Source organism: Nilaparvata lugens, chromosome 9 (assembly GCF_014356525.2).
Source record: "Nilaparvata lugens isolate BPH chromosome 9, ASM1435652v1, whole genome shotgun sequence".
NCBI lineage: Eukaryota > Metazoa > Arthropoda > Insecta > Hemiptera > Delphacidae > Nilaparvata > Nilaparvata lugens.
The window spans coordinates 3,991,884-4,005,924 of NC_052512.1; the positions used below are offsets into that span (position 1 = coordinate 3,991,884).

Here is a 14,041-nt window from a genome sequence, read left to right on the forward strand (position 1 = left end):
CTTTTTGGACTTACGTCCTCTTAGCACAACTCAGCCTATCAGCTGACATTCGTTCATCATGCTTTTTCCATTACTGGTTCAATCTCTAACTTGTCCACACATTTCATGTGTTGCAATTTTTGTGTAAACGCTAGTTGTTTTTCGTGTGTCGAAACCCGTTAATTATTTTGAAACTAAATTCTCTCAATCAATAATTTTTTGTGTTCCTGTCTCAAGATGTCCATGTGTTCGAAGTGTGAAGTGCAATTTACAACAAACGAAGGTATTAAATGTAGTAAGTGTAAACTCTGTTTTCATGCTCATTGCACTAGACTTGGTAACATAGAAAAATTCAAAAAAATGAACTCTCAAGTCAAAGCAGCCTGGAAATGTGATGATTGCGTCGGTAGTGCTGAATACGTGAATGCGGGACTTGAAGCTAAACTGAGTCAAGTACTAGAGGAAATAACTGCGCTTCGAGCTGTATTCGAGCCAAAGATTGATGCATTGAGTGCAGATGTTGAACTATTAAAGCAATCCAAATATACGTTAGAAGAAACATCCGTTAAACATGAGGATAATCTCACTAATTTGAATAAAATTTCCAGCTATTTGAGTGAAAGGAATAGCAAACTGGAAGATGAAATCAATTTCCTTCATCAACGCTCCAGATTGGATAATATTGAAATCACCGGCATTCCACTGACGGATGAGGAAGATATCTACGAAGTTTTGGAGGCTGTAGCTCGAGTGATAAAGGTTCCTCACCGACTAGAAGACATCTCGATTGCGCATAGAGTTCCTAACGTCAAGGGCACAAGCAACATTGTAGTCAAATTTGTGGCGAGAAAATCCAAGATAGCGTGGCTGGATGCAGCTAAAAAGAAACAGGGTTTGAAGTCTACGGAAATAAAGAGCACCCTCCCGGATTCCCACGTTTTTATTAACGAACATTTGGCTCCTCACAATAAAAAACTTTTAGGTTTGGCTAGAAATCTCAAAAAGCAAGGTAAATTGGCCTTCGTGTGGGTAAAAGATTGTAAAGTACTCGTTAGAAAGGACCTTTCATCTCAGGTTGAGCGTATTACAGGAGTAAATGACCTGGAGAAATATTCAACTAATGATTAAAACTATTAATAATAACTCACTTTCGATAAGACATGTCTTCTTTTAATAAGTTTTAGTAGAGCATTTACGTTTTGATTTTGATATGAATTCAGTATTTCTATTTTACAATTATATTCCATTTTTCGATTTTTTCATTTTTTTCTGTTCGAATTGTGTTAGGAAGGATATGTCTTTAATTGTGATTAAGATCATCAACGTTATTGTATTTACCGTCAATGAACAGTAAAATTCTAGTGATAAGATAAAACTATTCCGAATATTTTATCAGTTATACTTTCTCGGTTATAGTACTGCAACAGTTACTCATTTTTACTGATAAATCAGCTTCAATGAATGAAGTTTAATCGAGTATCGATATTTCGGTCTTACTACATAGATTTTATTTTAGCTTATCTTTAAGTGAATGAATTGATTGGAGATGGTAAATCGTCTCAATTTTCTTCTTCAGAATACGGAGTTTCGACATACTTTTTTTTTCTTTTTTTTTACTTTTTCAGCTTTCTTAAAAAATTGAGAAAACTAGTCTCTTAGTTGAATAATAATTATTATTTTCCTTATAACTTAGTATTGATCAAAATCATACATTTCTATATTTTTTCTCATTTACAAACTTTAGCATATTAGAACGTTTCTTATCAATAAATTGTTTTATTCAGTACTCTTTTTTCAACCTTGTTAACTTGTCTTATTTCAATTATATTATTTCATGGCTATCATTAATAATTTTGAAGATGAACTAGCTAATGAATGCTATGACACTTTAATAGAGGATTTATTTACTTTTGATCCCTGCAATAGTGCAAACCGAGCATGCATTAATGATATTAATATTCTCCAAATGAACATACGTAGCATAAATAAGAACTTTGATGAATTTGCATTTATGATTCAGAATAGTAAAGTTAATTTTCATGTAATTATATTAACAGAGACATGGATTAATGAGGAACATTCTTTCGATTTCTCTCTAAATGGGTATTCATCTATTAATCAGCCAGGGAATTTGAATAAATGTAATGGAATCTGCATATTCCTGAAAGATTTCTTGAGGGTAAAAAAAATTGATTATGTACTTGATGAGTCGAATTCTATCATACTTGATGTTCAATTGCCTAATCAGGCTGTTCAGCTGACTATGTTTGCCATTTATAGGTCTCCGTCTACGAATATTGATCTCTTCATCGATGGCTTAGATAAATGTTTACATAATTTTCGTGATCATAGGAATATCGTGCTACTTGGTGATCTGAATATAGATTTGATTTCCAACAGTAGAACAACCAACGAATATTTTAACACTATGTCCACATATGGTTTTAAATCGTATATAAACAAGGCTACCAGAGTACAGCTCAATTCAGTATCATGCTTGGATCATATATTCTTAAAAAATACTACATTCGATTCAAATGAAATCCGTGGTATTATTTTTGAAACTAATGTAAGCGATCACTACTCTACATGTCTTCAACTAAGCACGCCCAGTGCCGTGGTAACCGAAGGAGTTCCAAATCACAGAGTTATGATTGATTTTGAATCTCTGGTGGAGAGATTGAATTCCGAAAAGTGGTTTGATGTCTACTGCGGTGCTGCTGAAGAGTCCACTATTGTTTTCATTAATAAAATAAATACATACATACAAAATGCCTCTACAAAAAAATCAATACCTCACAAACTCAGACCATTAAAAAATTGGATTACTAAAGGACTTATTAACTCAATTCGCACTAGAGATAAAATGCACAAGATGCTCACTAAACAACCATTTAATACCAGGCTCAAAAGAGAATATACCAAATACAGAAACTTATTAAATAATTTGATAAAACAATGTAAACTGAAATATTACAAAAATAAAATCAAAGAATCTAAGGGTAATAGTAAAAAAACGTGGAACTGCATAAATGAGATGATAGGCAGTAAACAGAACACATCTAATCCTGTAATTGACCCAGAAGTCTTGAATAATCATTTTGCTAATGTAGGTAGAATCTTTGCAGAGAGATTGAAAGCATCCAACAGCAACAATCGCACACACTCTGCACACAGAAATACTAATTCACCGCATTCTTTTTTTCTATTTCCTACCAACGAGGAAGAAATTTTACAATTCATTGCCTCACTTAAAAACAGTTCAGCTTCCGGTATAGATGGAATATCAAACATGACTCTCAAAAGAATAGCTAATTCTGTAGCTAAACCGTTAGCAGCTATTATAAATAAGTGTTTTGTGGAGGGTGTTTTCCCTAAACATTTCAAAGTAGCCTCTATCGTCTCACTGTTCAAGTCTGGTGATCCTCAAAATCCATCAAATTACCGGCCGATTAGTCTCTTAAGTGTTTTTTCCAAAATAATAGAAAAAGTTATTAAAAGCCGTCTGCTAACCTATCTAAAGAAACACAATATTATTCACGAAAATCAGTTTGGTTTTCAAGAAGGTAAATGCACAGAAGATGCTATTGTCAAACTTGTGGAGATCTTATATAATAATTTTAATAATAGGAAAAAGACATTGGGAGTCTTCCTGGACCTGAGTAAGGCATTTGACACTATCCCACATTCTATGCTTCTGGAAAAACTGCAATGCCTAGGCATAAGAGGTGTACCCCTGGAACTTTTCAAGAATTATTTACAAGGTCGTTCCCAATTTCTGGCTATGGATGGTGTTACAAGTAAAGCTAATTTATCAGACTATGGGCTCCCGCAAGGTACAGTTTTATCACCAATTTTGTTCCTCATCTATATTAATGACATGCTTAACCTGGAAATAGAAAATTGTGAAATTTTATCATATGCTGATGACACTACTTTACTATTCACCACTAACTCCTGGAACGACATGAAAAGAGTTAGTGAAAATGGTCTCAGTAAAATTAAGGCATACTTGGATCACCACACTTTGACATTAAACACCACAAAAAGTACTTATTTAACTTTCTCTCCAAATCAAACCGGCCAACCTAATCAATTCAACAATATTAAAATTCATTCACATACCTGTCTTAGTAACAGATTGGTGAACTGTGACTGCCCGATAATAGCGAGTGCTACAAAAACTAAATTCCTTGGCATAATTCTTGACCGCCATCTTAGATGGGATATACAGATAAATAGCTTATGTCGAAGATTGAGGTATCTAATTTTTAAATTTCACAATATTGGTATGCTAAAGAATAAAGATATTTCTCGTCTAGTTTATTTTGCTTATGCCCAATCAGTACTGCAATATGGTATAATAGCCTGGGGAGGAGCCAGAAACATCCATCTCAATAAATTATTCACCATACAAAAATTTTTAATCAAATCAATTACTTCCAAACCAAGACGTTACCCCAGCAGTGATCTTTTCAATGAGTTCGAAGTATTAACTGTCAGACAATTATATACAAAGAGTCTTCTCTTATATATAATAAAAAACAAAAATAACTTCAGACTTCGAGAGACTATGTATGATTTGAGACCATCTAGCATTACTTTTCAGAATGATCGTACAGTGTTGGACGTGTGCTGTAGGCAGTTTGTCTTTGTAGCTAAAAGACTACTGAATCATATACCTTTTGATTTTGTCAATTTCAGATTAAACAGTAGAACTAGGCATGAATTGGATAAATGTATTGTAGCATTCAAGCTCAATGAAAAACTATTTTGATACAAGTAAAATTCATTTACTATAGATCCTATACTTTCTGTATTGATCAAAGATTTTCTCCTTCCAAAGTTATAATAACCTTTAGAAATAACAAATATCAAACTTTTTTGTAACTATTGAATAATGTATTATTTTGTAGTGAATACCTTTCCCTCTTATTTTCAATGTTTTTTGAACTGATTCATGAATTAAACTACGTGATTTTCCATTTCTTTTTATATTGTATATAAATTTCAAATTGCTAAGCATAGTGGATACTGTTTACATAAATTATATGCTATGATTATCATCATTTTATAATCATGAGTTGTGCTGCTGTTCAATATTTGTAATTTATATTTTGTACATTTCTATTTTCACGAATTATTGCAATTAACTTTAACTGTCTGTATATTTAATATTAATTTCTTTCATTTTATAGAGTAGTTTTTCAACATCCTGTTTCCCTCGATATTGTTATTATGTTATTTATAGCGACTCATTCCTGCGCTCAGGTTAAACCTTTGCAGGGATTTTTTCTTCTCAATGTGTCTTGTAAATTGTCATATAAGGATTAGGTTAGACAAGTTTTGTGAAAGTGTTGTATTTTATACTGTAAATTTGTTTTTTGAAGAATAAATGATTTTGATTTTGATTTTTTTTGCAACACTCTCATTCATGAAGAATCTCTGTGTTTAGAGAACTTCAATCAAAGAAGATTTGTAAGGAGCTTCCTTCATCTATAGAAATGGTCGAGCTGGATAGTCCAGTCACTATATACATTGGTGCATGCAATTTACATTGTAGTTCTGATTTCTTTATATATTATTTGGGTACATAAGAGAAGTCCAGAACCAATTTCTTCATGCAAATTTCCTTGTGCTAGATACAGAGTGGCTCAAAAACCTCGTATCTTCGGCTCATTTTCCAGTTTTCAGCTATTTCTGCCAAATCACTTAATCGGACAAAAAAAATTTGCTTACGCATTTTTTTAGATTATAGAATTCTGAATAAAATGAGATCATTCGGAACTCTCTATCTCCAATAAGTACTGAGTTATGATTTTTTAAAAATGAGTGGAATTTGAAGAAATAATCAATGCATGATTTTGAACCGCTTTGACGAGCTGAGAAGAATGAAGTGTAGTACGATAGTACGATGAAATCTGAGCATCGTGTCAAAAGTTACAAGGGTTTGAAATTTTGATCCTTGAGGTGTCCTTAAGCGCGCCTCTCCACTAGGATATACTGAAATGGAGTGCATCCAACGGGTGATTCTCATAGAACATAATCTCATGAACTTATATCATTGTGCAAAATATCAATGTGACGACAATTTAGTTGGTGGAGATGGTTGGAACTGAAAATTAGGTGTTTTTCACAATACAAGAAGCTTTGTTGTCAGGTGTACCTGGAAATCTATTTGAGATAGAGCGCTCTACCTGATCTCAGATTGTAGAGCACAAAAAGGACGCTCAGAGGGATTTTGAATTATACATCTAAATGGTAACAATCGGAAGATATTGTTGATCAAAAACTAAAATTCATCAAAATTAATTATTTCTTCAAATTCCACTCATTTTTGAAAAATCATAACTCAGTACTCATTCGAGACAGAGAGTTCCGGATGATCTCATTCTACTCAGAATTTTATAGTCTAAAAAAATGCGGAAGCAATTTTTTTTGTCCGATTGAGTGATATGGCAGAAATAGCTGAAAACTGGAAAATTAGGCGAAAATACGAGGTTTTCGGGCCACTCTGTATCTAGCACAAGGAAATTTCGCATGGAGAAATTGGTCCTGGACTTCTCTTATGTACCCAAATAATATATTCGAAAATCAGAACCACAATAAAAATTGCAAACACACCCCCTTTTTTATGTCTGTTATATTGACTGTACTAGGATGCTTTTGAAAGGAAGTAGATATTACCCCGCAAACCATACCTTGCCAATATGTCATTACTAAGTCACAGAGGCCAATGCTACAGGAAGCATACTGTCACTTCGGATTCTCGTTTCATGGGGACCGCGTCAAAATGGGTTGGCGACAACAAAGTGGGCAGACGACAAACTGGGCTGGTTTTCCAGCTTCCCAGTTTGTCATCGTCCCGTTTCATGATATTTTCATTTATTTAAACATTGATATGTGCAATATCATTCTCAACTATGAATGATTGGGAAAAAACAACAGACTTAAACCCGAAATCTGTTCCTTTCCCAAATTTAGATAGAAATTGTCCAGAAATAGGTTATGTTTACACTTCATGATTTTTGTCCAAATTTGAGTCCAAAATATATATGATCAAGGAATTAAAAATTAAAAATGATAATTTATTATCTACCTTTTCTTTTGATTCCATTTGTAATCCAGCCGTTCTCCTTCTCGAGAGGCGCCGCTTTTGAGGTTAGAACCACAATGAACTGCATGTCACGCCAGGTTAGTTCAGGGTTGGCTTCCAATGCTAGTGCGCACATTCCTGCCGCTAGGGGCGCTGACGCCGACGTTCCTATTCCCAACATTGAAATCATTGAATTATCATCGATATAATCCTATATTTACTATTAAACGAGCAATTTCTGTTCATATGTTTAGAATGATGTTTTTATGTTTGTATTTCACCGGATCTCGAAAACGGCTCTAACGATTCTCACGGAATTCAGAACATAGTAGGTTTATAATATAACGATTCGATTGCACTAGGTCATATCCCTGGGAAAACTTGCTGAAGGACATTAGTAGGATAATTAAAATTCATTCTTGGAAAAACGCTAATAATTATTATTTTGTTGTCTGTTGATGATGGAAGTGAGTGAGCGAGTTCATGTGTGTGGGACTGTGTCAAAATTATGACTCAGCTGTTGAAATTTTGTAATCATTCAATCAGGTTCCTTATTAATTCCAATAGATCCATCTTTTTGAAATGGTCTTTTCTGATTTGGTTCATGTGAAATTAATCAGCATTAAAATTTAACCGACTTTTGTGCAACTGGGCCATTGTGATTTTGCATTCCTTTGGGAATAAATCTCAATTTACTGTGATGAGATAGAACATTTCTGTATGAATGTTATGATAATTTCTACTTTCGTAATAAGTTTTTCATGCTTTTGTAGTCCAAAGCGAAGCTCGGTCCCCGATATTAGTAATAGTAATATTAGTATGGTTCTTGTCAATGACGTTGACGAACATATTTCCCTCGAATGTTACAATACGATTGAAATTGAGAATATTTTCCAGTGTCGAACTGAGTTGTTTGTTAATAGAGAACGCAACTCTTTTTTTAATGTCATCCACTTAAATATTAGAAGTTTGAAAAAAAACTTCGATCAGTTCTCTTACATAATTAGTAATTGTTCAATTGACTTTCATATTATAATTCTTAGTGAAACTTGGGTGGTCGATGATAATGAATTCGATTTTTACCTAAATGGTTATTCAGTAATTAATAAAATAGGAAAAATCAATAAATGTAACAGAATCTGTATATTTTTTAAAAGTAACTTGATTGTAGATGAGCTGAATTGTGAGATTAATGAAGCCAACTCTATTTGTTTGGATGTACAAGTGCCAGGAGTTAGCGAAAAGATAACTGTTATCGCTGTTCATAGATCGCCTTCATCCAATGTTGATATTTTTCTGAACAGCTTGAATGACTGCTTGTTAAATCTAAGGAATAAATCTAACGTAATATTCGCTGGTGACATGAATATTCATTTGAATAGAAATACTAATTTAGCCAGTGAATATTTTGAAATATTATCGTTAAATGGTTTGAAATCCTACATAAATAAACCTACAAGAATTTATAACAATACTGAATCATGTATCGATCACATTTTTTTCAAGAACTCTTCGTTCAATTCTGATAATGTTATCAGCTCTATTATGAAAACTAATATAACTGATCATTTTTTTACTAGTGTTCACGTTGATCTTGTGGCTGATATTGATGGGTCTGACAAACCTATTAATTATTACAATGAAGTTTATTATGATAAATTATTGTCTTCTATTCAAAAAGAAAATTGGAGTGAGGTGTTAAGCCCTAATTTACTCTTGGATGATCAAATGCTTTTTTTGACTAACAAGTGACAAGATTTCATCCCATGTAGAACAGGCTACAGTTAAAGTACATATTCCACATAGATTAAAACCTTTGAAGCCTTGGATCACCAGGGGACTTATTGTAGCAATTGCTAAACGCGATAAACTTTTTAAAAAGCTCTCTAAACAGCCTTCTAATGTAATATTAAAAGCCGAATACATCTCTTACAGAAATATGCTTAATAAATTATTAAAACAGTGTAAATGTGACTATTATAAAAACAAGATTGATCAGAATAAAAACAATATTAGGAGAGTTTGGGACTCGTTGAATGAATTATTGGGTAAGAGCCGTAAAAAGGTTGTTCCTAAAATTGATGCAGACATCTTAAATCGTCATTTTGTTGAAGTAGGTAAAACTTTTGCTGGAAAGCTGATAAGTAATAATCCCAATGCATCTGATGGTAATCTGTTCATGAACTCTTCTGTAAATGGTCATGGCTCCTTTTTCCTATCACCCACAAACGAAAGTGAAATATCAGCTACTATTAACTCTCTCAACAATAACTCTGCTCCGGGAATTGACAAAATAAGCAATAGAACATTGAAAATTATACTCCTACACATTGTTAAACCATTAACAGTAATAATAAACCGTTGTTTTTTAGAAGGGCACTTCCCTGTTAGTTTAAAGTTAGCGAATATTATACCGCTTCATAAGATGGGGGATCCTAAGGATTACCGCCCAATCAGCCTGTTAAGTGGTTTCTCAAAGATAATGGAAAAAGTAATCAAGTCTAGATTAATTGGTTACTCAGTCAAACACGAGTTCATTCATAAATAGCAGTATGGCTTTCAGACTAACAAAAATACAATTGATTCTATAACTCTCTTAACTCAAACAATTGCCAATAACTTCACTAATAATAAGAAAACAATAGCCATTTTCCTGGATTTAGCTAAGGCCTTTGACACCATTCCTCATTCAAAATTACTGAACAAGATGGAGAAATTAGGAATTCGTGGTGTACCCCTTAGATTATTCACCAGTTACCTGAGTGATAGACATCAAAAGCTCACCTTAGAAAATAAAACTAGTTTGGACTTTTGAGTGATTTTGGTCTCCCACAAGGCACGGTGCTATCTCCTATCCTTTTTCTCATTTACATTAATGATTTAATCAAACTTGATATTGAGAACTGTGTGACACTTGCTTTTGCAGATGACACCGCCTTAATATTTACTGGTAATTCATGGGAAGAGGTTAAAAATGGGGTTGAATCTGGATTAAGAACTGTTAAAGCCTGGTTAGATGAGCATATTCTTACCCTCAACGCAAAGAAAAGTGTATTTTTAGCCTTTTCACCGAATGTTGTTGGTTTGCCGCTTGATTTCACTCATATTCATATTCATAGTCCTGATTGTAACCTTTCAGATTCATCAGATTGTAGTTGTCCAAAATTAGGTAGAGGAAAATTCTTCAAGTATCTGGGTGTCACTGTTGATCAGCATCTTCGGTGGGATGTCCACAACAATATCACTTGTAATAAGCTTAAACACTGGATCAACAAATTCTACACTATCAGTAAATTGAGTAACATAGCCGTTTCTAGATTGGTTTATTTTGCTTACATCCAGTCTTTTCTTCAATATGGGTTTATCGTTTGGGGCGCTGCCTACTTGAATAAGATAATTGTTATTCAGAAGACCTTATTAAAGGCAATTCTTGGAAAGCCCAGACGTTTCCCTAGTGACAATCTTTTCAGGGAACTGAATGTGCTGACTGTCAGGCAGCTTCACAAGAAAAACTTGATAATCTACATGAATAAGCATAGTAATCTTTTCAATCTTCGTTTATCACCGTACAATCTTCGTCCCTCATCCATCACTTTCGAATCTCATCATACAGTTTTATCCATTTGTAGAAGGCAGTTCAATTACATTGTCCATAAACTTGTTAACGTAATACCTGATCATTTTATCTCTAACTATTTGACCAGAAATCTTTCTAACGAAATAAGTCAATGGATCACATCGCATAACTCTACTGATTTGTTCGATTTCTTGTAACTTTTCACCTTTCAACTCTTTTTTTTTTCTCTTAAAAAAGTTCATTATTTCTTGTTAATTGTCTGTATTCTCGAGATTTTTTATTATACAAATTTCATACTTATAATTTATATTTTTGTTTTATGCTTTCACTTTGGTTCTGTAGTTTTTTGTAACACTCGGCCCCTGCGCACAGGCTTTGCCTTTGCAGGGACCTTCCGTGTTTTTGTTGACCTGCTGTTTCAAGTTATTTTGTTTTAGTTTTAAGTTATTTATTTCATAACTACTTTGTACAATAACTATGTTGTAAAAAGGATGAATAAATTGAATTGGATTGAATAGTAATAATAATAATATCGAGTGACCTGGCAGGCTCAAGTCTGGTCAAGTCTGTCAAAGTTTGCAGGTCGCAAAATAATGATTTCGTGTGTATTTGTGCACACATTCCTATGTCAAATCGAATGTGGATCGAGTTTTCCACCTCTACTCACCTTGTTATCCTAGCCACTGCGACAACATGCATATTTAAAAAATCTGGTGTGGCGCACTCACACAACTTTCCTTGCCGTTATGAAAATTGACCCTAGTGTTCACGCGCATCTCAAGTCTACTATTCAAATATCTGAGCCAGCTGGTGACAGGACAATAACGCTGGAGACACACGAGGTCTGCTATTTCTGGTGAATGAATTAATAGAATCAACAGTTTGCAATTGAATAATCCCTTTTTCTCGAATTTCGAGCTTATTTTCAACAATAGTGAAAATGTTACTAGACATCATCTGTAGAGATTTTCATGCTGAATCTTTTACATTTGAAATTCTTGTTTAAATTGTATCTGAAGCCTTATAATTAGGAATCTTAATTGAAAATTCGCATAGATGGCGCGGAGGTCCTGAAATTTTTACAGATATGGGACCTGTGGCATTTGATGGAGTTTATCAATGACTATTCTAGGTATGAATTTGATCAAAATTGTTGAAGCCGTTTTCGAGAAAATTGCAAAAACCTTGTTTTTGACAACATTTTAGTCATTTTAGCCGCCATCTTGAATTGCATTTAATCGCAATTTTCCGTTTCTTATCCTTATATTGTAAGGTCCTTAAGATCCAAATTTCAAGTCATTCCGTTAATTGGGGGATGAGATATCGTGTACACAGACACACATACACACACACATACAGACCAAAACCCAAAAACCACTTTTTTTGGACTCAGGGGACCTTGAAACGTATGGAAGTTTGGGAATTGGGGTACCTTAATTTTTTTCTGGAAAGCAATACTTCCCTTACCTATGGTAACAGGGAAAGGAAAGTAATATAGAGTGACCTGGCAGGCTCAAGTCTAGTGTCAGAGTTTTCAGCATTTAGTGAGTAAAAATTGTGAACTCGCCAACGCTCGTTCAATTGGATCTCACCAAAAATCTAACCAGAAGTCTAACTGTGTTTCATGGGAAAATATTTGAATAAAGTTGAATAATGAATATGACATACCTGTATGCTCAACTGTGCATATATGATCTGGTCGCAGCTTGCCGTCCATATCAGCCGAGGCAATACTCTTGTCATGTCCCGGTGTTCCGGAACTGTATGTGGTGGCCAATGTCGAGGAACACTCCTCTAAATACCACGGTTTGTATCTGAAATACACAAACATCTCCAATATAATAAAGGAAGATTTGGCTTATGAACGTAAGGGATTGAGATTCACCAATGACGCATCATTATGTCTCAACTACTGGACTGATTAACTTGAAATTTCGCCTATCGAATCTTCATTTCAAATCCTTCAAGATTCCAGTAAGTCGAGTTCCCAATTCGACCTTAGCCGAGCACGGATTACTTTCCACTCTATACTATAATGAAGAAAAAAATAGGCGTATATATGTAAGGGATGAGAATTCATTAATGAATGACGCATCATCACGTCTCAACTAATCAACTAATAACCATGAAATATTGCATATCAATTCTTAATTTACTGAGAAAATTCTAAATATTTCAAGTTCTAAGTTTGTCTATTTTTCAATTATACCGTTGCGGAGAAAATGTTACCGCCCGCTAGTCAACAATAAAGCTGTGGAAAAGCTAAAAATAAACTTTCCATTGGTGATATTTTTCAAAGTTTTCCGATTTGAATAACATCAAGCTATCAAAATGGATGAAAAAGTTTTTTTCAGAAAACATTCTCTTCCAATCATTACTCTTTGAGATATGAATGCCTAAAGTTTAAATTTTTGGGACAGAATGTTTCAAACTCGGTAAGAGATGAATCCATGAGATTGAGAGGATGAATTCTCCATGTTATTGTTGATTGAATAAAACAAAAAAATTCGAATTTATAAATTTTTGAGAAAGTTATTCAATTTACTAAAAAAAAACTCAACTGAACGTTATTCAATTTATCAAAAATGACTAAAAGCTATTTCTGGTCATTTTTAGTAAATTGAATAACTTTCTCAAAAATGTATATAAAAAAATTATTCAATGAACAATATCATGGAAAACTTATCCTCTAAATCTTATTGATCAGTCTCTGGTGACGGGATAATAACGCTGGAGACACACGAGGTCTGCTATCTCTTCTTAGTGAAGACTTGATAGAGCCAAAAGTTTCAATTGAATAATCACATCTTCTCGAATTTCGAGCTTATTTTCAGTTTTAGGTGAAAATGTTAGGCTATACTGAACATTAATTGTAGAGCTTTTCATGCTTAATCTTTTTCAATTTGAATTTTCCGTTCAAATTGTATCTGAAGCCTAATAATTGGGACTTAGGAGTAGACCTAGGAGAGTAGGCCAATAGCAGTAGGCCTGTGTACCTCCTCCCCCGCTATATTGAATATTTATGACTGAAGCGTCACTGAACATAAAATTAATGTGCCTATGACACGAGTGGAAACTGTGGAATCAACATTACTCCATGCAAAAGTAGCGATTACTCCTCCATCTAGATGATTCCTCAGCTCCATTAAGCCTTTAATCAGCCTTTAGGTCAAATTATACAATCCTAAACTAGTAGTTCTGTGAACAGTAGACCTCGCACAGTTATAAACCGCAGCCTCCTCTTATACTGTCCATCAGAGTAAATCCAGTCTGTATGTCGTGACGGCGAGATATCGGTGTGGAAACGGCTAATGGCTGTTGGGGTTGGTGTATCAAAAATGCTAACATCAAAAGCTAATCTCTTCAAGACATACTGGCAACAGGACAGC

The 14,041-nt window shown here is 33.9% G+C and overlaps 1 protein-coding gene across 2 annotated transcripts in view; it reads right to left on the minus strand.

The window, feature by feature from the left end:
• The window catches only part of LOC111055043 (furin-like protease 2), a 718,014-nt gene that overhangs the window by 40,531 nt on the left and 663,442 nt on the right, over positions 1-14,041 (minus strand). For both annotated transcript variants that reach the window (XM_039435422.1, XM_039435421.1), the window contains 2 exons: positions 12,321-12,466; positions 7,079-7,243 (listed from right to left, as the gene is read on the minus strand). In XM_039435422.1, coding sequence (XP_039291356.1) covers positions 7,079-7,243; positions 12,321-12,466 — 311 coding nt within the window. The remainder of the gene's footprint in view (positions 1-7,078; positions 7,244-12,320; positions 12,467-14,041) is intronic.